Source organism: Ochotona curzoniae, unplaced genomic scaffold (genome assembly GCF_017591425.1).
Source record: "Ochotona curzoniae isolate NIBS_2020 unplaced genomic scaffold, NIBS_Ocur_1.0 contig_3498, whole genome shotgun sequence".
In the NCBI taxonomy this organism is placed as follows: domain Eukaryota; kingdom Metazoa; phylum Chordata; class Mammalia; order Lagomorpha; family Ochotonidae; genus Ochotona; species Ochotona curzoniae.
The window spans coordinates 18,536,690-18,562,862 of NW_024465885.1; the positions used below are offsets into that span (position 1 = coordinate 18,536,690).

The 26,173-nt window shown below is 35.6% G+C and overlaps 1 protein-coding gene across 1 annotated transcript in view; it reads right to left on the reverse strand.

Annotated features, from left to right (window-relative positions):
- Nucleotides 1–1,374: 1,374 nt before the first annotated feature.
- LOC121156745 (casein kinase 2 subunit alpha' interacting protein) overlaps nucleotides 1,375–26,173 on the reverse strand; it is a 103,738-nt gene continuing 78,939 nt past the window's right edge. The window contains exon 2 of the mRNA XM_040980613.1: nucleotides 1,375–3,819. Coding sequence (XP_040836547.1) covers nucleotides 1,397–3,457 — 2,061 coding nt within the window. The 5' untranslated portion in view covers nucleotides 3,458–3,819 and the 3' untranslated portion in view covers nucleotides 1,375–1,396. The remainder of the gene's footprint in view (nucleotides 3,820–26,173) is intronic.

Below are 26,173 nucleotides of genomic sequence, written 5' to 3' on the forward strand. Positions count from 1 at the left end.
TAGTGAATGAGCACAGGTAAGAAATGGTAAAAACATAACTGGTTCAGATGAATACAACGAGTAACGATGAGGTTTTAGGGTCATAACTTTAGGTGTGGATCAAGGAAAAGCTTCCCATAAATCATCAAGACAAAATAGAAAAATTAGAATGACAACAAAACTGATTATTTCAATGTCGAATATAAGTCAGACCATTGCACATTCTATCCATTGCAAAGAAGCAGTGTGGTTAAAATAGTCAGCAGAAGAGTAGAGGAAGATAAGAGCTTTGTGTTTTAATAGGTCATAAGAATTCATTCATAAAGGGCAGTTAATTTTTGCCCACAATGGCAGATGAATAAATTATTAAAAGTGATCCTTTATAACAGGGCTATAGAAATCATTGGCTTGGAAACAAGAAAGCAATGAGGAAAAACAGTCAAACATAACCATGTGATGGGTGGTAATTATCCACTGCTACAGGCAGTAGAGTGGGCAAAGGGCAATGATGGAAAGATGTAAGTTGTAAACGTAAAAATGATTAAATCTGACTCCGTCTTGCTGGGAAGTATGAGATCCCTTAGCTATGTTCCAGCTGAAATTTTCCAGAAGGAGGTGTGGTGGTAAAGTAGGACTGTGAGTCATTAGCCTAAGTAAGAGATGCTAGTTCTATCCTTGTGGAAAAAAATGATTCCATGAAGTCAACGAATAAGACAATTCAATTCTCTTCTCACTACCACTGGACTAAGTGGAAGAGCAGCATTACTTTTGAATAATTTTATTATCCCATTTGCTTATATAGATAGGAATGATGAACAGGTGACTTTGAAGTTCTTACCTGAAATATGAGCATAATTAGCATGAAATTGTATTGTTTATACTAGCTGAATATTCCTTCCTCAGATCTATCAACTAAGCCTGAATAAATCACTGAATAGAAGAATTTCCCCTTGGAAAACCTAATTGAAAATATCCCTTTGTATGGTGAAAGCACTTGAATTTTCTTTAGAAATAAGAAAATTTTCTAGCATAAATTGGGTAAATGATACTTTCATCATCATGTTTTATAAGGAAGGAGAATGACAATGAACTGAATACTGCTCAGGGCAAGACAGGTGAATATTTCTGGTTTGTGGTCAACTACGAATTCATTCAATAATAATTGCATAATGGTGACCATGACCCAGCCATTCAGTTAAAAACATGAAATTCAGCTTTTGACTTCTAGGAGATCATAAACTATTTAACCAGAAAACAGACTTGAGGCTAACAGTTCATTATTAATGGGTGTGTCACTAACTAAAATTCAGCACCTCACTCAATGATTCTAAGAATATTAATAAACACGGGAAGAAGTAAAACATTAATTTCAAAGAACCAAGAAGTATTGCTTGCAAAGACACAAAAGTTAGTTTAATCAGGATTTCTCATTTTGAAACTTTGTATGGAGAAATTTGAGTAGCACGTTTGATTCCTTTTTCCTTTTGGACTTGGTGCTATGCCTCACAGATTTTTTGGGGGGAAATGGTGATTGATTTTGATTTCGTTTTCCAAGGTGTGGTTGGTGATCTCTACTACGTATAAACTCAAGCCAAGAGACCCCTGGAGGCAACCGGTGATAACTAAGCACTTTAGTGAGTTTACAACTTGAACTAGCAGGTTTGATGGAATGCAAGGAAGGAACAGCTGATAGGGGCAAGGCAGAAGAGGAAGAAGATGAAGAAGATGAAGAAGAGGCTAAAGAAGATGGGGAAGAAGCTGAGGAGGAAGAAGAGGAGGAGGAGGAGGAAGAAGGTCGTGGGAGCTGGGATTGTGGCTGAGAACTACTTTTCTTAACATAAAAGAGCCAGTCTACAGCCGGAGACTGTTGGTTTGTAACTTTGTTTTCAAGGGCTACTGTCAAACATTTTTTCTTCATATTAAGGTCCTGGATGATATCAGATTCAGACGTGGGGAAAATCTGTTGTATTTTCTCCATTCCTTCTAGGTTGTCGTCAGGTACTTCATCGGTCTGACTTCCTTTCATAATGAATGAGAGACCAGAGGATAAGTGAGTCTCTGGTATAGAAAGAATAAAAACGAGTTTCACCTCTATTTTCCCCTCAGAAGTAGTCTCTGGTGTTGGTATGACGAAGAGTGTTGCACAACGTGGATCTTTCTTTCCTCTAAGATGTTCACACTGAGTTTTTATGCAGGAAGCACAAGCTAAACAAACCATGTAAGTCGTTGAAAGGCGGGGGCCAGGACGAGGATTTGGCTTTCCTCTCATCCTTCGAAACAGAATCTGCCTACAAAGATCCCTCTGGATTGTGGACTTGGAGATAGAATTGATAATTTTATTTACAACATCATCAGGGACAGGTCCACCTTTAACAATGCAGGGCTGACTACAGTCTATAGTCCACAGGATTTCTTTCTTTGATTCTGAATTTGCATCAAAATCAAAACTGCTTTTACTCTGGAGTCTGTAACTCAGTGCTGAAGCAGATATGTTCTTGATGCAATATTTGGAGCTTGAGGATAAATGGCCTGAGACATTTGACTTGACAGGGGTTGAAGGCTGATCTGTGGCTATGGATTTGTCACTTGGTACAGCAGTATCCTGAAATTTTGAGAGAAAATGCGGTGAGCTGCGTGTCCGGAAGTAAGGATCTAGGGTAGCTGTTGACGGGGATTTGGACTGGAACAAAGGCAAACTCTGACACTGGTGGATGGAATGTGATAACAGTGGTTTTCTTAAATTTGAATTGGACAGTGGTAGACTCAGATCATTGCGACTAGAAACCAATACAGTTTTTTGGGGAGATCTGGAGTCAGGTGACATTTGATTAGTCTCCAAGGAAGGAGAAGTTTGAAAATATTCATTTGATTGGGATTTGATGCCAAGTACTGGTGAGCTCAAAGATCTTTGATTGCGTTCCATTAAAGATGTCCAAATGCGTTCTAATGAAGTTTTCTGAGATTTAGACTCAAGTAATGTTGAGCTAAATGCTCTTTGGTTGGGTCCCAAGAGAGATGATGTCCAGGCATTATTAAAGGAGGATGATTCCTGATTTTTGAGGTGAGATAACTGAGAGCTAGAATCTCTCTGGTTAGACTTCAGTGAAGGTGATGTTGAACAAAGGTCTGGATTTGAAGATGCGGTTTGAAATTTTGGGAGAGGTGAGTCTAGGGCTGTTTGACTGAGCTGCAGTGCTGACGAAGTCTCATTGAGGTCTGATGGATTTGTTTGAGGTTTGAGGTGGGATAAATGTGAGTGGAGGGCTCTAGAAGTAGGCCGTAGTGGACTTCTCCAAAGGAGGTCTAGTGCAGGTGTGGGTTGATACTTAGAGTGGGGTAATGGAGATCTCATAGCCCTGTTATAGAAGCCTTCTGAAACTGTGACCTGAGGCTTGGAAGAAGACAATATTGAACAGTTGTGAACTTTCTTACTGGTATCTAATGAAGGTACTGCAAGGTGCCTGCTATGGGATTGCATTTTGGTTACAGGTTGGTTAGTGAGTTGATTTAGTTTTTCACCCGTACATTCCTATGTTAATGAATGTACTGTGATCAGTTGGGAAAAGTAGTCTTAAGGCAAGGCAGAGTTCTTTTTAAAAACAGTTCACTTTGATGTTTAGTAATTATTATTCTTTTGGCTATGTTTAATGGACAATGGATAATTTTAAACAAATACTATTTGGTGGTTTCTCATGTCTATTGTGACTTTCCTGTTAATTCTCAAATACTGTATCACAATATTAAGGTGTAAATAAGATCAGGGGGAAAAAAAGTCACTGTTGGAGAATGTCCTTTCTTCTCTTAGTTTCCAAGAGTTGTTCCCTCTTGAGGAAATAATGCCTGTTAATAAAATAGTAAAGGAGATTCAAAAAAGGTCCATAAAGGGATGTTAATTTTCTTAAATACGTCATTATCATAGCAAGAACATAGACCATTTTCCAAAATCAAGCAACTAGGTATATCCAGCCACTTAGTATATAGTAATGCAAATAGTTTGAATTAGACTTTCTAAACTCACCTGGTCACCTATAAAACAGATATAGTACTTAATTTATTGAATCAAATATTAAACAAAATATATAATATCAAGCAATTATGTTGAATAAATTATAGTAGCTATAACTGTTACTCCTTGAATTACTCAACTGTATAAATGATCTGTGATAAGTTAATTGCATCCAACAATAGAATTTTAGAGAAAAGTGAAGTACACAAATGTTGGTATTCAACACAGATTAAATTACCCCTTATTACCATCTCTAGCTTAGTTTCAAGGATTTGTGATTCTGCCTGAAGGTCAACTTGCATATTTTCTGTCTTGTTCTTACCCATTTTTTTTTAAGATTTATTTTTATTTATCTTAAAGGCAGAGTTACATGGAGAGGAGAGACAGAGAGAGTGAGCGAGCAAGCTTCCATCTGTTGCTTCATTCCCCAAATCCCTTCAGTAGCCAGGGCTATGCCAGGATGCAGCCACCAGTTCAGAGCTTCCTCCAGGTCCCACATGCTATTGCAGGGCCCTAAGGCTTTGGACCATCCAGTATCATCAGCCAAGCCCATCATCAAAGTCTCATCAACCCAAGCCCATCAACCCAAGCCCATCAAGCCCATCAACCCAAGCCCATCAACCCAAGCCCATCAAGCCCATCATCAAGTATCATCAACCCAAGCCCATCATCAAAAAATGAAGAAACCAGAACTTGAACCATTGTCCCTATTGGGTGCTGGTACTGCAGGCTGTGGCTGAACCTGCTATTACACAGCATTGCCCATTCTTATTTCTTACAAAATTCTAGCTTTGAAATTATTGCTTCACCCTTACAATCTTTAAAAGTTTTATCTATTTGAAACTTGGGGTGAGAAAGGGGAAAGAACGGGAGGAAGAGAGATAGAGAGGGAAAAAACTACATAAGAAGCAAAATCTTTTATCAACACTGGCTCTACCCCAAGTGCCTTCAACGTCCATGACTGGACCATGCTAAAGCCAAGAGTCAGGAGCTCCTCTGGGTCTCCCACATGGCAGAGACTAATATGTGAGCCATGATGCCCTGCCACCTAAGTCTTGAATTAGAACAAAACTGGACAAGAAGCACAGTTAGAATTTGAACTTGGGTGCTGTCATATGCATTCAGGATTACCAAGCAGCACTTGATCTGATTCACCACAAAACCTTTCCTAGCCAAACACTTCTAAAGCTACTTTTTATAACGTCTATTTTTTTTGTTTGTTTACTTTCACCCTAAAGCTCTACACTTTTTCTCATTTCTCTCCAGGACTTCACCCACTTACAGTTTTGAGAATTATATTCTCAAGTCTCTTTTTATTCTGTCCCTTAAGCCTCTATCAGTTGTATCTAGCATTTAAAAATAACTACAGAAATATCAAAAAGGCAGAGAACTTATTGCTGGCCAAATATGGTGAAACCATCAACCACTCGAAGAAAACATCACCTTTTAAGGCACTACTGTGACATGACACCTTACCTTACTTTTCATGGTCAATTTTTTTTATATTCCTCTTCAGATTTTAAATACCACACACAGTATATACTAAGAAAAAAACTGAGGGTAATTAGAATTCTGTCAACTAAGTCCTTGGATCAAAATTCTTTTTAAAAAAGAGAATTGTCTGAGTTGTGTACCCTACTTGTTTCTGTGCTGTAATAATTGACAACCCAATTTATTTTTTCTTCACTCACATTATCTGAGCTTTAATCTCCTACTGTTTCTTTTATAATTTTAAATGTATATTGTTGTACAGCTTGTGAATTCTGTGCCAGCAGTATCAGCATCACATACAAGTGCTGGTTCAAACTCCATTGTTCCACTTTCAAACCAGCTCCTTGTTAATGCTCCAAGAAAAGTTGCACTCGATGGTGCAATGACTTGGGCCCTTCACTCCCAGATGGAGTTCCAGGCTTTGGCCATCTCTGTCTGTCATGGCCATCTGGGGAATAGAAGACATTTCTGTATCTAGCCCTTGCTGTGACCTTGCTATCTGACCTTGCTATCTGTGACTCTGGTTTATAAAGGCATATATATTTTGTCATATATATATATGTGTGTGTGGATGTTTACATTATGTTACTATACATAATACATATATGTGACAAAATATTTGCATTCATATCTGCATATTAATACAAAAAGTGGGAAATACATGAGCAAATTTATACTTGAAAACACAAAAAGGTTTATATATATAGTTATATATATAGTTATTAAAAAGCATTGTTTCATTAGAAATCAGGGAAGTACATATTTAAACTTTACTAACACTGCTGATAGAGATATGAATTAGCACCACGCTTTTGGAAAATAACTGTATCCATTAAATTATCATTTTCTGTATACAGCATCTAATTACATGTATCAGCAAACACGTGATCGGTTGTTCATTGGGGTGTTATAATATTTCCAAAGTGGAACCAACTGCCAACCAATAACAGGGTATCTAAATGGTTTATTATCACATCACTCAATGGAATATCAAAATAATGAGAAATAATAGAGAATGAATAAAAGGGATGTACCACTGTGCAACTCAGTGGTTTATTCACACACGTAGTTCAGTTTAGAAGAATAAAACATGCAAAAATTCATAATTTTATGTGTGAAAGCACCAAACTGTATCATACCAAACACAATGCTAAAACTCAGAATAACAACACATTTGAGCAGGCAGAGGAGACATGAACAAAAGGAATATCTGGGATTGTTCTGTTTCTGACCTGGACGATGCTTGCATGGATGAATTCACTTTGTGATAATAGAGCTGTAACGTTCCAACTATGTGCATGTTCTTTACATCAATAAAATGGGTAAAATTATATAGCTTGAAGTTAATTTGAAATGACATGCCTGAGCCAAAATTGCACTGTAAGGTGAAACATTAAAGGGGGAACCAAGATCTGGCACACAGATGCAATGAAATTGTAAAGGAAAAAAAGAAAGAGAGAGGGAAGAATGCAGTATGGAAATCCTACTATCAAACAGAAGGGAATGAATCAATTCAAAACAAATGGTACTAGCCAAAAGGGCCTATTTAAAAGAAAAAAAAAAGAAAAATGTTTTCCATTATCAGACATAAATATTGACACTTTTATTTCATTGTTTTGCTAGAAGACTATAAATGTTAGATACTAAAGAAGTGATAGAAGTTGGAATGAAGATATAAAATTGAGAGAAAATGAATATCACTATGAAATAAGCAATTCAAATAAATTGATTAAACAAATTCTTTTCACAGTTGAGGTCTGCAATATTTTTAATAAACAGATATTTATATTACTATGCTAACTTTTTCAAAGGATAATAAAGAAAAATTATCAATTTTACTAAACTGCTATACATAAATTAGTTGAAACAAAAAATTAAGAGAAAATAATGTCACTCATTTTATATTATGGAAATGCAAAACCAAATCAAACAAACTAGGGGTTGGCATTGTGGTGCACTAGGCTAAGTTTCACCTGCAACAGTGGACCACCGGGACTGATTCCTGGTTGTTCCACTTTTGAGACTCATTTTCCTTTTAATGTACCTTGGAGAGGAGCAGAGACGGACAAGTAGATGAGCATCTGCCAGGCATGTTGGAGACCCTGCTCTATCTTTGAGCTTTTGGCATTGGCCTGAACTATCACCACTTTTGCAATTATATGGAGAAAATATAGGGCACTTAAGAACTCTTTCTTCGTGCTCTGTTTCTCACTGTCACTCACTCTTTTTTAAAAATTTAGCAATTTAATGTACAGAACACTGTAACCAAGATGATCATATTCAAAGGAAACAATGATGATTTATTACCAGAAAGTGTAATAATTTCTCATATCCATAAAAAATAAATTTGAATTGTTTTAAAACTTACTTTATGAAATACAATCTCCATTCCTTATAAAACTCAATACACTGTGGGCCCGGCGTCATAAGTAGTGGTTAAAGTCCTCATCTTGCACGCGACAGGATCCCATATTGGCACCAGTTCTAATCCCAGCAGCCCTGCTTCCCAACCAGCTCCCTGTCTGTGGCCTGGGACAACAGTCGAGGACAGCCCAAAACCTTGGGACACTGCACCTGTGTGGGAGACCCAGAGGAGCTCCTGGCTCCTGGCTTCAGATTGGCTCAGCTCCAGCCGTTGTGGCCACTTGGGGAGTAAACCCTCTGTCGGAATATCTTCCTCTCTGTCTCTCCTCCTCTCTGTATATCCGCATTTCTAATAAAAAATAAATAAATCTTTGGAAGAAAAAACTCCATACACTGTAAAATAAAACTAGGTGTTTCATGCAAACAATCAATCTGAAAACAAAGGTCAACTATTTCATTGGTATGGAAATATGAGCTGGTCAATTTATAAAAAGATCAATGAGTACATATCAAGTATCACTACCAATAATTTAACATTAATATGTAAGAATATACTATTACACTTTAATGTAGGAGGAATTATTGCAAAACTTTGTAATCATAACTGTAGTAGTGGCATGAATAGACACCTAGACCACTGAGAGAGAATAAGTAGGAATCCACATATAGGTCATCAATCGACTTTCAAAAATATTAGGGGAAGGATACTTTGCAGCAAACAATTTAGGGCCAATTGGAAATCTGCATGCAAAAAAGAGGTAGTCACTTACTTACACTAAAAAAAAAAATCAATTAGAAATATACTAGAGTTAACGAGAGACCCCAAATCATAACATCTCTGGGAGAAGATATCTATGATATTGTTTTTGGAAATACTTTTTAAAATATGACATCAAAGACAATCAACTAAAGCAAACATAAGCAAACAATACCACACAGTCCTAACATGTTTCTGCACAGTCAGCCAATTGAAAATGCAACCTGCAGAATGAGCAGTATGAGCATATTGTTTATCCTCAGGAATTAACAATGAGTATATGAGACATTCATAGCATAAAGTTACGAAAAGCAGAGAAATTTGAGTAATTGACCTGAATAGATATGTCTCCAAAACCAAAAACATCCAAGTACAAATGACCAACAAGTACAAGAAAGATATCCAATGACTAAGTCATTGAATCAAAACTGTAGTTATGCCTTTTGATGTTGAAGTTATTTCACTCATGTCTTACAGTTGTGTTCATCTTGCTGCAAGCAGTAGAACTTTCTTATTTAATAGCTAACTAATATTCCATTGTCTGTCATTCTTTACCCATTCATCTGATAATGAACACCTTGGTTGATTCTATATTTTGGCTATTATGAACAGTGCTACTCAACACATGGCAATGTATGTATCACTGCTTTACAAAAGTTCATGTCTTTTGGGGACCTACCAGAAGTGGAATTTCTGCTTAATAATGAAAAATATGTTTCTCACATTTAATTTTCTATTGTTTATTTTTATTGGAGAGTCTGATATACAGAGAGGAAGATCTTGCATGCACTGATTCAGTTCACAAGTTGCTGAAATGGCCAGAGCTGAGCAAATCTGAAGCCAGGAGCCAGAAGACTCTCCCAGCTCTCCCACATAGGTGCAGGGTCCCATGGCTTTGGACTGCCCTTGACTGCTTTCTCAGACCACAAGAAGGGACGTGGATGGGGTGTGGGGCTGTAGGACATCGACTGATGCCCATATAGGATCCCAGTATGTGCAATGCAAGGACTTTAACTGCTAGGCTATCACACCAGGCCCATTTCTAATTTTTCATAACAAATTTCCGTACTGTATTCTACAGTGTTGCACCAATTTACATTGCCATCAACAGTGTGTAAAGTGTTCCCCTTTGTGACCATTCCTGCCAGCATTTATTATTCTTTATTTTTTAGATATTAGCCAGTTTTTTATGTTTATATTTGCCCAGCTCTTTATTCAGCATCTAGTACATCAGTGTGATTCAGACACACCATGAAATGCTATGAAACACCAGCACATAGTCCATCTGTCTGCTTTTTTGATTATTTTTTTATTATTGGTTACATTGCACTATGTTACACAGTTTTATAGGCATTGGGATTCCCCCCCCTCCTCTCCCCCCATGGTGGATTCCTCCACCTTGTTGCATTACCACAGTTCAGATTCAGTTAAGATTCTTTCATTGCAAGCATTTACCAAGCATAAAGTCCAGCATCTTATTGTCCAGATAAGTTCAATGGTTTCTTGGGGAGCCCATCTCTGGTTTGAAGATAGAGCCGGCAGAGTATCATCACAATCAATTAAAAGCTCTGTCATAACATCAATAATTTATACCATTATGGAATTAATTGACATGGTATTGAGTAACCAATATGTTAATAAAAAAAAAGAAGAAGAAGAATCCAAGTATGCAAGTTCTGGGCCATATCCTGCTAATTCTTCATTGACATTTCAATTATTAGTTTATATACAACTGGGTTCTATACACCTTAAAATGGCTATAGATTACTATTCAGCTGTCTCATGTCTGTTTTAATTTTAGTATTTAGCAGTTTATAGCATTGAAGCATGATTTTGCTGAACCTGGCTGTTTTTCAGGTAGTCTAACTCCATAACTCTAAAGACATATGTCAACAATTTAGGTGAACAGTTTTAGGAGGGGTGTGCAGAGAAATCTTCAATACCCTAGTGAGGAGTAACTAAACTTTGTGTCCCACGTATTAAGGTATAAGTGCATCCACGCTGACCATTTACTGTCTGATTCTAAGCTTTCCCTGTTGCTCTCTATCTACTCTAGATTGTTTGCTTGTTTGTTTTGAAGGGTTTCTGGAGCGATCCTGATGGTCACTGAGAGAGGGTGGGGACCCAAAGTTGGAACCAGGCAAGGACCAGAGAAAGCTCCCCTCCCTAGGATATTAGCCACTTTTAAAGGAGTGAGGGTAATACCTCATTGTGGTTTTGGTATGCATTTCTTGATGGCTAGTGATGTTGAGCATTTTTCATGCCATCCTTTGCCCCTTTCTTATCTGGAATGGTTATTTTCTGTTGTTTAGTTTTTAAGTTGCTAATATTTTCAGGATATTTCTCCTTTTTGCATAGGTAGCTTATAAATATTACTTACCACGCTGTTGAATCTTTTTATTTGCTTGGTTATACAGAAATTCTGAATTTCAATATATTCCCATTTGTCCAGTTTTACTTTTGTTACCAGTTCTTTTGTCCAAGAAGTTGCCACTTACCATGACTTGGAGTGTTTTTTTATGTATTTTTTCCTAGTAATTTCATTGTCTCATGTCTTAAGCTTACATCTTTCATTTTTAAATTTTTGTATATGCTGATAGATACGAATCTAATATCATTCTTCTGCATCTGTGCATCCAGTTTTGCTAGCATTTACTGAAAAGATTATCCGCACTGTGAAGTATTGTCTGAGCACTTTTGGCTAAACTTAGTTGGATCTATGCATGTGGATTAACTTCTCCATTTTGTTCTGTTCCACAGATCTGTGTGTCTGTTCACACTAGCACCAGGCTGCTTTAATTTCTTCAGCTTAACAGAAAGGTATTGTGGTGTCTCCAAAAAAGAAAATGCCTATCTATCAGTATTGCTACAAATACACTTTTAGTAAACATTATTTTTTTGGGACCTTTGACAAATCGGTAGTTAAGAATGTTATACAGGCATAGTTTTAATTATTAAGTATCTTAACATTTTCTGTGTATGGGGAAAATTGTCATCTTTATATTTTCCTATTGCTTGTAGCCCTTGCTACTGAACTAGAGCAGTTTTACTTTTTCACTTGTGGACACTATTTGGTAGAAAACTAAACCTTCGACTATAATGTAAATTTAAAACATTTTGTCTCAAAAACTAAGCAGAGAAGGAAGACAGTAAGGGAGAAAGAAGAGAAAAAATTAGGAAATTAAGAAAGAAGGAAGGGAGGGAACGAGGGAAGGAAGGAGAGAAGGAAGAAAGAAAGGAAGAAAGCAAGGAAGGAAATGAGGGAAGAAGGAAGGGAGGAAATTAAAGGATAAAGGGAAGGGGAGAGGAAGGAAGAAAAATGGAAGAAAGAATGGATGAAAGGAGAGAAATGAGCCAGGGTGGACAAGGAGGAACAGAAGAAGAAGGAGGGAGGAAGGAATGGAAGATCATTAAATTCTTTGAGCTGTATCTGTGAACTATTCAATCTACTTGTTTTGCATCATTAAAAACTAAAATATCAGATGGTTTAAAAATAAAATATACCGTCTCATGCCTGTTACAGCATCTACCATCAAAAATTCAAGAGAATTCTTGTTTAGTGCTGCTCAGATTCATAACTTGGTAGAGCAACTGTGGAACACAGGTTCTCAAAAATTTAAAAAATAGTAGCAGCATATGATCTGCTACAATACCTCTAGGCAAATATCAAAAAGTTAGTGTCAGTAAAGGACATATGAATTCTTATAGGCAGCATTTTTCACAACAGTCACAAGAAAAAAAAAACGATCTAGGTGCTGGTTAATAAAGAAATGGATTATTTTGTGTGTGTAGCATGCAATGAGCGGCCTGTGTGAAAACTTAGTTTTTAAAAAAAAAAAATCTTTCATTGTAAGACGTGAATGAATCTGAAATACATTATGTTACTTGAAGTACAACCGAATGATATCTGTCATGGGTTTAGTAGCATTTTTGTCTCCCCAAGGCGTGTTTAGCTGTTTAAATTCCAGTAACTTAATTTTAAACTTGGAGGCCTGACTTAATGGTGTTTTATGAGGAGTAAGGTCAGTGAGGATTTTCGTTCATCAGGATTGTGTCCTTAGAAAGCAGTTCTTGGAAGAATTTGAAAATTTTTGCTCAAGTTCAGCCTAATCTCTCTCTCTCCCTCTCTTTCTCTCTCTCTCTCTCTCTCTCTCTCTCTCTCTCTCTCTCTGTGTCTCTCTCCTGCCTCACTGCATATACTGCACACCTGTCATAAATAACCTCCATTGGATCCAAGACTACAGGCAGCCTGAATTAGTAATCACTGGATGTCACATAACATTAGCCTTCCCTTTATATATACATATATCCAAATATCATGGTAGATGAATACAAATGTCTTGTCAGTTATATCTCAATACTGTTGGCAAAAGAACACATACATAAAAAGGTGATCCATACTTTAAAAATATATACAAAAATCAATTCTTAAGGAAATTATAAATCTAATTTGAAATTACACACTTTCAGTAAAACTCACTTTGATGGAGGTAAGCATGGATTTTTTTTTTAGATGCCACACCCAAAGCACAATCAATGACTGTTAGAATAGCTAAACTTAAAAAAAAAAGACGATGCTAAGTATTGAAAGGGGTGGTGAGAATGTAAAATATCATAACAAATTCAGAAGACAGCTCACTATTTTTTAAAAAGTCAAACATACAAATACACATATATTATGATTCAGCCACTTCCCCAGTAGGAAAAGCAGCATACATCCATAGTGTGACTTACTGGAATATTTTAATTCTATTTTTGTTTGCTTGTTTGTTTACTACTACTAAGTTGAAATCACCTACTATCTCTTGGTGGGGGGAAAGGATTCAAGAGATTGCATCTATGGTAAGTATGAGGATACCGCTGCTACTACTAATGACAATAATAATCTCAGTAACATCATCTATAGAAGACAGTCACTCAATAGAAAATAGAGCCAATGTAAAATAAACATGTTCTCCCAAATCAACCTTATTTAATACTTCAAATGCAGTATCTTCTAGGCAATATAGCATACAATAAGGCAAATAGCCTGTTTTCTAACCACTAAAACAGGAACTGAAACAGAGAGAGGTGCATGTATCAGATTCATTGGATATCTAAGATGCAGGTCTCCAAAAATACTTTGCAGTATTAGTAAGGTATGAACATATGATAAATCAATATACATATAACTATTATACATAACATTTATTCCAGTTTTAATAATAGATTGATCTTCTGCCAATTTCTATTTGAGTTGGTGAATATACAATATCTACTCTTTTCATTTTAGTTTGAAGTAACCTGGAAAGATTTGTTTTAATATATGGCCAAAGTACTTGCTAAATTCTTAATAGCTGAAATACCAGTAGGTCATAACAATTATTTTTGCAATCAAGTTCATTTAATTCAGATTTTCTAATTTTATTTTTAGTGCACCAAATCCTCAGGAAAGATTCATCATTCCATGGGAATAATTATCCTTGAGAATCAGTTTCATAAACTTATCTGCCTCAATATGCAGGCAACATCAGACGAAATATCCTATCTAAGGTTTCTCTCCAGCAGGACATGAGTACCTGACATAAACAACTCACATCTCTGCCTTATCAGCTCAGGCAGAAAGCTTTCAATTTTTATCACATATAAATCCACAAGAATATTTTTCAGATTTCTACATCAAGTTACCCAAATCCAACCATTCTCTACATGCACATAAATATACAATAATCTACATGTAGTTCTAATAATGTAAACATCTCTTACCAAGGTAAATTGCATGAAATCTGGAAAAACGAAGAATCTTAATAGCACATTGATACAGGAAGTTGAGATAATTTAGTATTAAGCAATCCCATAAACTATTTGCCTCTCCTGTATGCTAAAAATAACCAATCCCATGTCATAATGCAGATCAGAACGTAATTCCTGGACTATCGATTTTCATAAGTTAGATCTACAATTATCAGTTCCAGATAAGGGAATTTCAAGGAACCTGTTATTTTCCACTTACAAAGTATAACCCAAATGTAGGTCTCCTTTAGCAAAGTGGACCTACTCAACAGCACTGTAGAAATTCATCCAGAAGTCAATTAGCATCACTTTTAGTACATTCAACATTGTCAGAACACTCACTGTTGGTGAGAGCATAGTCTGAAACACAATAAAAGTCAATATGTACAGTGCTAAAACAACTGAAAATGGATCTACTGTATAACCCAGCAGTCCCACTTTGGAAAATATATTCAAAGGAAGTAAAATCTGCATGTAAGAAAGGGAACCATAATCCTGCATTTATAGCTACACAATCTGTTGTTGAAAAACTGTACTATTGTTATAAGGGAAATCAGTATTGTGGGGGTGCTGGGAATGGATGGATGGGGAGACCCCTCAGCTAAGGAAATGTATCATGAAATTTTTAAAAAATTTAAAAACAAAGACATATAACTATATCGGCAACAACACTGGTACAGACATTTTCCTTTTTTGTTTTTGTTTTCTGATTCTTTTCAAATTTGCCTTCCCACATGTAGGGAGAACATGTGGTATTTATATTTCTGTGACCAACTGATTTAATTCAACATGATGTCCTCCAATTATGACCATTTTGATGGAAATTACAGAATTCCCTTCCTTTTTATATTCAAATATTTCAATGTGTATAAATACCACATTATTTTTTACTTCTTCACGTGATGATAGACAGGCAAGGTTATTTTCTGAGAGATGGAAAGCTAGATAATCTGTAAACAATTATTTTGCACATTTGACAGGTGACAAAGCATTAGTTTGTATCTAATATAACTAATCAAGAGAAGAAATTTTTTACCCTGCATTTTAAAGTAAAACAAAAACATTTATTACTGCTCATATTTAAATAGATAAATATTCAGAAGATTAAGACAAAATAAGTCATTAAATGAGAGCAAATACACTTTCCTTTTTAGGATTGTATCACAGACATTTAAAATCTGAAAAAAAAAAAAAAGGAAATGTACAAAAAGAAGTTCAGAGAGAAGGAAGGGGTAATTCCAGATACAAATTCTGCTTGCTGTGAATCTTTGGAAAACACAGCTTTTGATGACAAAACTCTACCAACCAGTCAGTGGAACAGAGAGGCCACGTTGGCAGAAGTGCACATAAAATCACATGTCCATTTGACAAAATAACACAATCATAACACTCACACATGTAACTCAATTTCTGCTATCCTGGAAGACAAACATACCAAGCATTGTATACATCAAAAATCATTGGGAGAGGGCATTTGCCACAGCCCAGTGAGACACTACTTCGGACACACTACAGTATCACTTTATGGTCCTCACAGATCTGCTCCTAATTCTAAATTCCCTTTAAAAAGTACCCTGTAAGTGCAGCAGATGATGGCTTAGCCACTTGGCTCTAAGGCTGAGTTCCTGGATTCTGAGACCCTGCCATCCAGAAGGGAGACATGGATGCAGCTCCTACGTCCCAGCTTCAGCCTGGACTGGACTTGGTCATTCTTGCCATCTGGAGAGTGTTTTTTTTCCTCCTTGTCACTCTCCTTTCAAACAGATATTTTTTTCTTTATATAATCCATATTCCAGCATAGAACTTCCTTGGATTAAAACCAAGAAGCACAGTATCTTACTAATTGGATATTGCTAACATAAAGCTAATTGATTTCCATGTGTTTAATTCCCATATGCTTCTACGTGCATAGGCATAGAAATCCACAACATAGGGTGAGTGTTTGAGTAGTAAATATGCTTCTTGGGGCACTCACATACCATTATTGGAAGGCCTGATTGGAGACTCAGCTCCACTCTGATTCCAGTATTCTGGTAACTCTTGCGGGCGGTGGGTGATGGCTCTTACCACCCTTACTGGAGTTGCAGATTGTTCCAGGTTCACAGCTTCAGCCTGGCCCAGCCATGACGGTTGCTTCTTTGCTCTTTCCATGTTTCTATTTTTCCCATTTTTTCTCTCCCTCCCTCTTTTTCCCTATGCCTTTCAAACCAATTTTTTAAAAATGAAAATGTTTAAATCAATAATGCTATTTGGAATTAAATGCACACAATTTTTCATCTATCAGTTTTATGCTGGAACCAACATAGCATTCAAGATTAACATATATTTCTTCAAAGCCAATAAAACAATCTTTAAATCAATACTCCATGATAAAATCTTTAACAAAATCATTAAAGGAAGCCACATTTTAGAATATGATATACTGGGAGTTCTGGGATTAGGTTTGTATACGCAACATCCCTTCCTTGTTAATGAGGTCACAGTTAACAGCATATTGAATAATCCAAGTGTCTCAACTATAAAATTAAAATTATCAATGATCATGAAAGTGCAGCAAGGTTTCATATGAGCATGCATTTGTACAGAGGAATTTCTCCCTAGAAGTCATCACAGGGCTTAGAACAGCAGTGACAATAACTTAAGGGAGATGTGACACACACGTCTCCAGAAAGCAGCTGTGCAAACACAGCGAAGAAGCTCATGGAAACCATGACATTAACAGACCTGTTGATTACATTGCATGTCTAATTCCAGATATTTTGCTTATGCCAAATCAAGAACACAGCCTCCAATAGTTAATTTGTAGGTTACACATTGTCTTCATATTTTTTGATTCATTTTGTCAAGTTCATGAAACACTCTTAGCCATTTGAACCTAAAACGATAAGATTTCAGTAATGCAGATTTCATTCCAAATGCGTTAAACTAGTTAATGCATATATGTAACATTTCTGTACCTTAGCTTATTTGATAATAGCCAAATGCTAATCATTTTAAGATAAGAATGAAATCAGAGATCTCAAAATATCTTTTCTGGCAAGTGTTAGCAATATTCTTCTTCAAATGAACATTAATTTTCTTGCTATGACGACTAACCAAAATATTATCATAGCGACAGGTAACATAGTTTCCTGTAGCTTACTAAGTAAAATGATTACACAATCCTTTGTCTATTGGAAAACAAGTTTTAGAACTTTTTGGAATAAAGTAACTATTAATGTCTGCACTTCGGTTTTCACTAGTGTAGATTTTTTAAAACGTCTTTCATTTAAACGATTTGTGTAATTATGTTAGGCTTTTGATTTTATAATTTAAAACATTCATCCAAGATCCATTGTTCTTTATAAAATCTTTCTTCATATCATTCCAAAAAATAATTATGAACAAAGTTTATTAACATCTGGGTCTCTTCTTCATTGATTTACTAGCTTTTATCTTAAAATACACAAATTTTTAAAAGCAGTGTTGTATGAGATATCTATACTATTTTCTTAAAAAACATTGTGGTGCTGAAGAAGTACTTAATACATATTTCCTAAGCGTTACATTGTAAGTATAAAAGAAAAAAGTTTGAAGTTCTATTCACATCTTGATATCACAGGTATCTCAAGTTAGAATGATTCCATTACTCATTTGTACATTTTCTTTTAACAACCTCCCAAATACTTATATGCACAGAAAACTGGAGAACAACAAATTAACAAATCGCCACAAAAACCATGATAGCAACACTTTGAGCCTATTTAAGCCATGCTATCTGCATTAACTCTGCTCTTTTACAAAAGCCCTTTGCCCTGAATATTAACAGCGATACCATTTTTGTAAAGAACAGTGGCCTGGCCTTGCAATCCACACACTAGCTTTAATGTTCTGACTCTTCATAGGTAGAAAAGGATTCTTTTTCATCTTCCAGTCTGGACACAGAAGGTCATTTAATTTCTGCTTCTCTATCTTTAAAGAGTAAGCAACCTTCGGAATCATCCCCTGTGCCCCTGGGCTCTCCAGCGACTGCTGCCAGCATCTGTTTTCAGTCATCCTTTGCATAGCTCCCAAGACGTTCCCTTCATTTCCCTGACCTCTTGTCTCTGACCCAGATCTCTGCACCTCTTTTCTCAATTGGTACTCCTTTTGCCTCACTCCTACCCCTAAACCTGTCTATTCCACATCAAGCTCATTGTTTTTACATACTTTCTCACCTCTAACACTGTCAAAAATTGTTGTGTCAATAACTTCAAGTATTTGAAGTAAAATCCAGATGTTTATATCAAATAGCAGTGCCAAGAACAGACATAATTACAAATAATATAATGCACACCCTTTTGCTAAACTGGCAAACATATTTTTTAATTCATGTAACTAGCCAGGGTATTTTATATATATATATATGTTTCATATATATATTATATATATATGAAACAAAAGAGCACTAAAATCATTAAATTTGAAAAATAATATATCAATGTTATTTTCACAATTGCTTCAGGCTGTTTCTGATAAGTTGCAAATCTGATAAGGTATTATTTAAAAGAAAACAAAACCAAGAACACTAAAACTAGAACATCAATTTTCAATTTCTAATTCTATGTCTTTGGGAAGATCATTTAGATTATGAAAAGTCTTGATACTTCTCTGTAAAGATAGAATCTCATGTGCTTGTTCTAAGGAGCAGTTATGAAAATGCACACTTTTGTCATGCTTACTAATTCCTACACAAACTGCTACCTTTTATCATGAAACACATATCATTGCCTCATATGTTGTAGTATCTTTGATTATGTCTGTGCCTCTCCTATAAGTTGATTCAAGTTGATTTGCATTTGAATATACTTGTCTATGGAAATATATGATAGTTTCCATAAGCTATGTAAATATATGGAGATAAAACTTTGAGATTATGCCAGCAAAGACTTCAGAATTCAAATAGAAACTAAAGGGAATCATTGCTGTGTTGTGAGTATCCTTTACAAGGCAACTTCAAGAAGCTCATGGAAAATAGACTTGAAAGTTTATTTTGCTGTATAAAGATAACAGCTTACTAATTTGAAAATAAAGATAAAATGTGCTACCCTGAGACTCGTAGAACACCTGTTGCCAAGGTTGTTATGCAGAAACCCTTTGAGCACCATATGAACATAATATACATTGCCCATTAGCTTTATAAGTATGCTAACCTGTAGGAGATACACATCTAACACAGCATAACAACTATGCACAAGATGTAATGGATTGTGGTTCTCCAAATCTGATGTCAGCTTCAGTGTAAAGCTACTTACTTTTCAATATTCTTAAAAACCGTAAAATACTTAAGGCTTTTCAAGTACTGCATAAAAACAACAGGTCCCTAAACCTTAATTCTATTTTTATGAAAAAGGGATCATTTTTACTGAGCTATCTATTACATTCTTAGGTGATAAGAAACTAAACTTTATCTAGAAAAACTTCTATGAAACATCCTACAGTTGTATTGTGATTGGTGTTCTTGAAGAATGCATCTAGATAAAATCAAAAACATAGGTATAGATAATTACCTTAGAATGAATGGTAAAAGGAGGCTTTGCTTCAAAGTCAAAATCAATTTATCTAAATATGGCATGATAATTTCACAATAAACCCAAGCCAGTTACTTTAAGAAAAGGGGAATAAAAGTATTGTCTGTCTCAAAAACTGAAACAGAAGAATCTGATAAGAAAACAACTCTACGTTTATGGATTTAACCCAGCATATAAAAATCTATCAGGAAATGGACTATGCAACTTTTTTATGGCTTTCTCTTTCCTGGTACAACAGCTGAAGAAAGAAATATCCTCAAAATCAGTTTGCATAGGAAACCAAGATATATATTCCACTTAACCCCTGTGTTTATTTTTCTTCCCACAGTAACAAAGTATCTTCTGTAGAAGCTCCATTATTGGAGGAAAAGCATAGGGAAGTTTCAGACATACTTGTCTTCAAAACTCATGCCCTGAATAGCAACAAATTTTAATCATTTTCTTGGTAAGAGTTAAAACATATGGAGCTATAACTTTCAAACAGAAAATTGGTTTACACTTTTCTGTTGTTACGTAATTAGCTAACAAAAGTTCCTTTTGCTAATGTAATTTACTGTTCTCCCCCTTAAGGACACATAAACTTCTCCAGGCAACACCTAGCTAAATTATCCATTTATTAAATTGTACTATCCTTTTAATTCACCTTTGAACTCTTGTAACAGGTTATTATATGAGGTAGCCAAGGCTTGCTTTTGCACCTGCAAATAACAATTTGGCCGACAATTAAGGTTCATTTCCTCTTTTTTGAAATTCAAATAATGAGATTAAAACAGTGTAATATTTTTTCAGCATCTGCTCAGGCTATTTCCTGGTATTTGGGATAAGATAATAAAAATTGTACACAGTAAGATGCTGAAAAAGTCTATAGAAATGTAGGGAACTTCTGGACACAAAATCTCTAAAATTACTTTTAAAGAAAAAAATATTTTTTCTAGATTAAAACAAAAATTCAAAATTGTATCAATGGTAATGTCTCAATATAATAAAGTAAAGAAAATATTATTTTGTCACCCTTATAGTTGCTTATTCAGAACAATTTTAAATGTTTTATTTAAAATTTTTTCAGATATATTAAATGTGTCTATATTTATGGAGTAGCATGTAATGCTTTATTCATGTATACATTGTATAATGTCCAATCAAGATAAATATATTTCCTGAAGCATTTTACATTTTTCTTGTAGTGTGAAAATCTGAAATGCTATCTTTTCAGGACTTTTTTTAACAGACAAGCAAACAGTATATTAACATCTAGAGTCAATCCTCTGTGCAGTGGAAGCCCAGGATTGGTTACTCCTATCTGTAACTCAGTACCCATTAATAACGTTAATATTACATTTTTCTCTTTGAATTATGTCTTTTTCTTATATCCATTTCTATATACGCAGTGGGATGAACTCCTGTTTTCTTATCAATCACAATTCTTGACATCTCTGAAACCTTTTCCATATGACTCCTTTCTCAGGCTTAAGGACATACTCAATGACTACTAATCTCTAAAACTACTGTGTATCACCTAAACTGTTATTAAATTTTGTTTCATTTAATGCACAAATGATCTCTTCCTTAAATCCAAGTATCAGCTAAAGTTGATCATTTTCAAGAATTCTTCATTACGTCCAGTTTCCACATTCACGTGATCCCTGAATCCAAAATGAAAATTACATGCAAAAATACAAATGATAATGTATAGTACTTTTTCAACAGTATAGTATATTTAGAAACATAGTAAATGTAAAATAATTTAAGAATAAATATCAAACATTTAGTTGAAACTTATCATCTTTAAATCAAGAACTGAATGCTAAATAAATGAGACTTGCCTGAGATCACTGAGTTGGTTAATGACACCTGAGAAATTATAGTCATCCTCCGTCCTTTCTATACTTCATCAACAGAAAAATAAATTCTCAGGCCAGCCCAGTTAGTATGGTTCAAGTTAACTCTGGATGTCAACTTCAAGTTAAGAACTTTTCCTCCACATTTTCTTAAAAAAATAAATTTTCATCCCATGTGGTAGATCCAGATGGGGGTAGGTGGCCTCAGAGTTCTCGGCCTCCGAAGGCACCCCAATTTCCCGTGGTCTCCTTGGCAGTTGGGATGTAGTCCTTGGTGCTTGTACTGATAGTCCTTGGTGAGGATCTGGGAGTCTTCAGGTTTGGGATACAAGCTTCCTCCTGTCCACCTGCTCCACTCTGGGGTGCCCACACCACCACCCCATTCCACGCATATGACCTCCTGTTAAGAGGTTGTCAGGATCACTCCTGATTCCACCCATGTGCCTTTCTGGTTTTACTGTTGTCTAATGCAGATTCAAGTCATTTGTCTATGAGTTAGCAGTTATGATCTTGATAGGTTATTGATGTTATGTCAGGGCTTTTAATTGATTGTGATGATACTCTGCCAGCTCTACCTTCAGACCAGAGATGGTCTCTCCAAGAAACCATTGAACTTATCTGGACAATAAGATGCTGGACTTTATGCTTGGTAAATGCTTGCAATGAAAGAATCTCAACTGAATCTGAACTGTGGTAATGCAACAAGGTAGAGGAATCCACCATGGGGGGAAGGTTTTGGGAGGGGTGGAGAGAACTCCAGCGCCTATAAAACTGTCACATAATGCAATGTAATCAATAAAAAATAAATAAATAAATTTAACAGTACAGTACTGAATCCTAATCCCCATGCAATTATATACTGTTTACATCTCTAAAAGTAGCTGAACTACCCCCAAAGCAACCTGTAACAATTGTAATAAATTACTAAAAATGTTCAGTTTTCATTTGATTAGGCTCTAAATAAATTTATAATAGAGATTTTAACAAAAACTCTATAGAAAGAAATCATAATGGAGAGCTACCTGCTTGGGACACCCATATCCCATGTCATAGCCTGGCTTTGAATCCCCATTTAGCTTCCAAGCCCAGCTTCCCATTAAGGCATATGAAGGCAAGGAAGACAAGTGTTTGTGTACCTTCCACCCAGATTAAGATCTGGCCTGCCAATCTAGCCCAGCCCAACATTTGCTGTTGCAGGTATTTGACAATTGAACCAAGGATTACTCTGTTAACTGTCTCAGTTCATCTCTTTGCCTTATAAAAAAAAAATTAACTTTTTAGCCAAAATGAACTCACCATAGAAGCAAAAATGGCACAGTTTTAGTATATTTGCATCCAACTTGTTGATACTTCTCCAATAAAAGAAGTGTAGTGAGACTAACATCAGGACAAAGGCAGGGAAGTCAAAGAAAAGAGAGACATAAGATTATACATGTGAGACAAGGTTGAAGAATCAAAAACAGAAATTAGAGAAGATTTACTGGAAGATTTCTTATCTGGGAGAGGTTTTGAAGGACAAGCGCTATTTCGAAACAAGAGTAACAGAGGTGAATTCAGGGCCCACAAACATGTGCCTGTTTGGCGAAGGTGACTCAAGTTGAGTAACAGAGGATGGTAATAAGACACAGAAGTTTCAAAATCAATCACAGAGGAATGAGAAAAAATGATCATTTTGAGTAATCCAATAGACAACAGAAAGTCAGTCAAGGAATCAGAGCTTGACAATAAACGCCTTTGTGATAATAATAGAAACTACATCAGAAAGTTGATGTCAGCCCTCAGCTATGAAGTAGAGAGGCAAACACTACACAAGGTCTATGAGAACATGATGTGGGATACTGTGATATCAGTACTTGGAATGCTGAAATCTGGAGTTTAAGTACAACATCTTATTTTATGCTTGGAACAACTTTGGCAGAACTGGTGGATCCCTTTGAAGCTCCTCTTTTGTAGCATAGGATTGATTAAAAGGGACGACAATTTCTTGGTATTAAGTGAAATTTGACATATTCAACTCAAGTTAAGTATGACTGCCTATTAAGTGTATCTTGAGACTGGTATCATGAGATGCATAAGTGGTAGTGGTGGGATCAGCAAGAATGGGAAAGTATAGGTGAAAGTATAGGTGGTAAATGTGAAAGACACTGCAAAGGTAGAATATAAGAATCTACATAAAACACTTATTTTAAACACCGTGCTGCAATAATGAAGAAATAAGTCAACCCTTGATAATAGTAATTAAACTTCATTTTGTTTTAATGACAAGAACCCTTGAAGAATTAGTATTTCTGACACTGAAAAATGATTTTGAGTTGGAAAAAAATGCTATCTTTTTCTTTTCTAACATGTATCATGCTTACAACTTAAGATCAGACTGAAGGGGTTTATTATACTCTCATGATTGAAAATTTCTTATTTCATTCATTTCCTTTTTTCCCTATGCCTTTTGCTTCTCCCATTCTCTGTCTTCAACCACTCCATGTGGCATACTAAAGTTATGTGTCAAAATGTCTTCCATTGATTTCAGGTTTAAAGACATTATGCTATATTAGACCTATAATTTTTTAGTTTCTAAATATTTTAATAGGCATGAAGTAATTACAAATATTTATAAAGTGTAACACTCAAAGTGTGTATGCTCAGCCCATGGTAATTAAGATTACCAATTGCCACGCAGAAAAATATCTGCACACATCAGTATTAGCTGATTTCCCTGCCCTAGCTTCCTTCTGAGTTCATGGAAGAGAACTGCATCATTTCTTAGCATGCCCTATGGACACTCATAAAAACATTAACATAGCAGAAAACCATTTTTCCCTTATGTCTCTTTCTTTTCAAAGTTGCTAAATTCTCAGAAACTCACAAATGAATGAGAACCTCATCATATTGTCAGGATTGCTTCTCTTGGGAATCTTTGCTGAGAAGGCTGAGCTTATAAAAAAAACTGTTCAATTCTAATCCCTAAAAAGTGAAAATCAATATCCTATGAGACTTTTAGGTATATGGAAGAGGAAAGGATACTTAAAAACAGTGGAAATATTCAACAACATTCAATTAAAGAACAAGAGATGGAGAAGACTGGAACAATAGGCATGCTTTGGTCCTAAATTTTCAGATGAGCTCTATTTTCTTCTGCCCCTCCAGGCCATGTCTCAGGTGGAACTGACATTTTACAGCCTTTTTCTGCGTGGCAATTGGTGACAAAGAATTCTAATCAGAGATTGGACTGTTATTACCCAGTTTGGGATTCTTTGTTAATACAGAAACCCATGATGGCTGAGCAGGCTTTTGAACTCTCCTTATCCAAGAACCAGTACTGATGACCAAAGTAACTATCATCATAGCGAATACTTACATGCCTATACCTCATCAGATAAAACCAAATGATCCCCACTGAGCAATCATAGAACTATGAAAGTACCTTGGGTGGGAATAATCATAAGTAGCTTCCTTTGCACTACTACTGGCTTTTCCTAAGAGCTTCAATTTTTCCACTCAAGAAATGAGTGGTTAACAGAAGATGCTTACAGATGAGCCTGGAGCTCAATTGTTTTTTCAACAGCTAATTTTCTACCTTCACCTGCCATAAATTAACCTTGATTATTCATCTTTTTTCCATCTGTTGGACTATTGGAAACCATATTAGCTTAGATGTAGACAGGCTGTAAACAGAAAGATCCTCTCAGAAAGACAAATATTTTCTTTATTTAAATTGGTCACTTTTGAGTTATTCTCTTTACTAGTCAGTGCAGAAATGTGTTCTTTCTAGCATTCTTTCAGAATTGATAGGTAAGCAATCTGTATCACCAAGTGCAACAAGAAACCACTCAAAACTTCTGATTGGTTAACTGATTATTAACTCCCATCTTGCAATAGAGCAATAAATACAGGCAAGAAAGCAGTGCTTTCAATCTCCTTGCCACCAACTCTACATTGCAGGTTTGTTATTTAAAATACACAGTTTTTTTATTCAACTTTTTTCCAGTTAAGATGTTTTAGGCTAGAAACAACAGAGATTTAAAACCAAAAGTACTGCAAAAACAATAACATGTATCTTCCTAAATAGCATGATGTATAAAACATAGGCATGAGCAAATGGGCAATCATGCTCACAAGTTAGGATTCTGAATGAAAGTGACCCATAAAGACTGTGACTGGAGGACAGCTCATTGTTCCCTACGAGAAGTTACAGGATGATTTAACCATGTAGCTGGAAACTTCTGAAAATCCTTTGTTGCTCCTCATTGTCCAATTCTGGTTCTCTTGTCTTCCCAGCAATCAGTAAATTCCTTTCCCACTGAAATCAATATGACCCCCTGACTTACATACAACAATCCAGATACCAAATAAAACTGGGCAATTTCAGAGCAATTTTGTCAGATAAATTATAAAAATAGAAACATTCAATAGAAAAGCC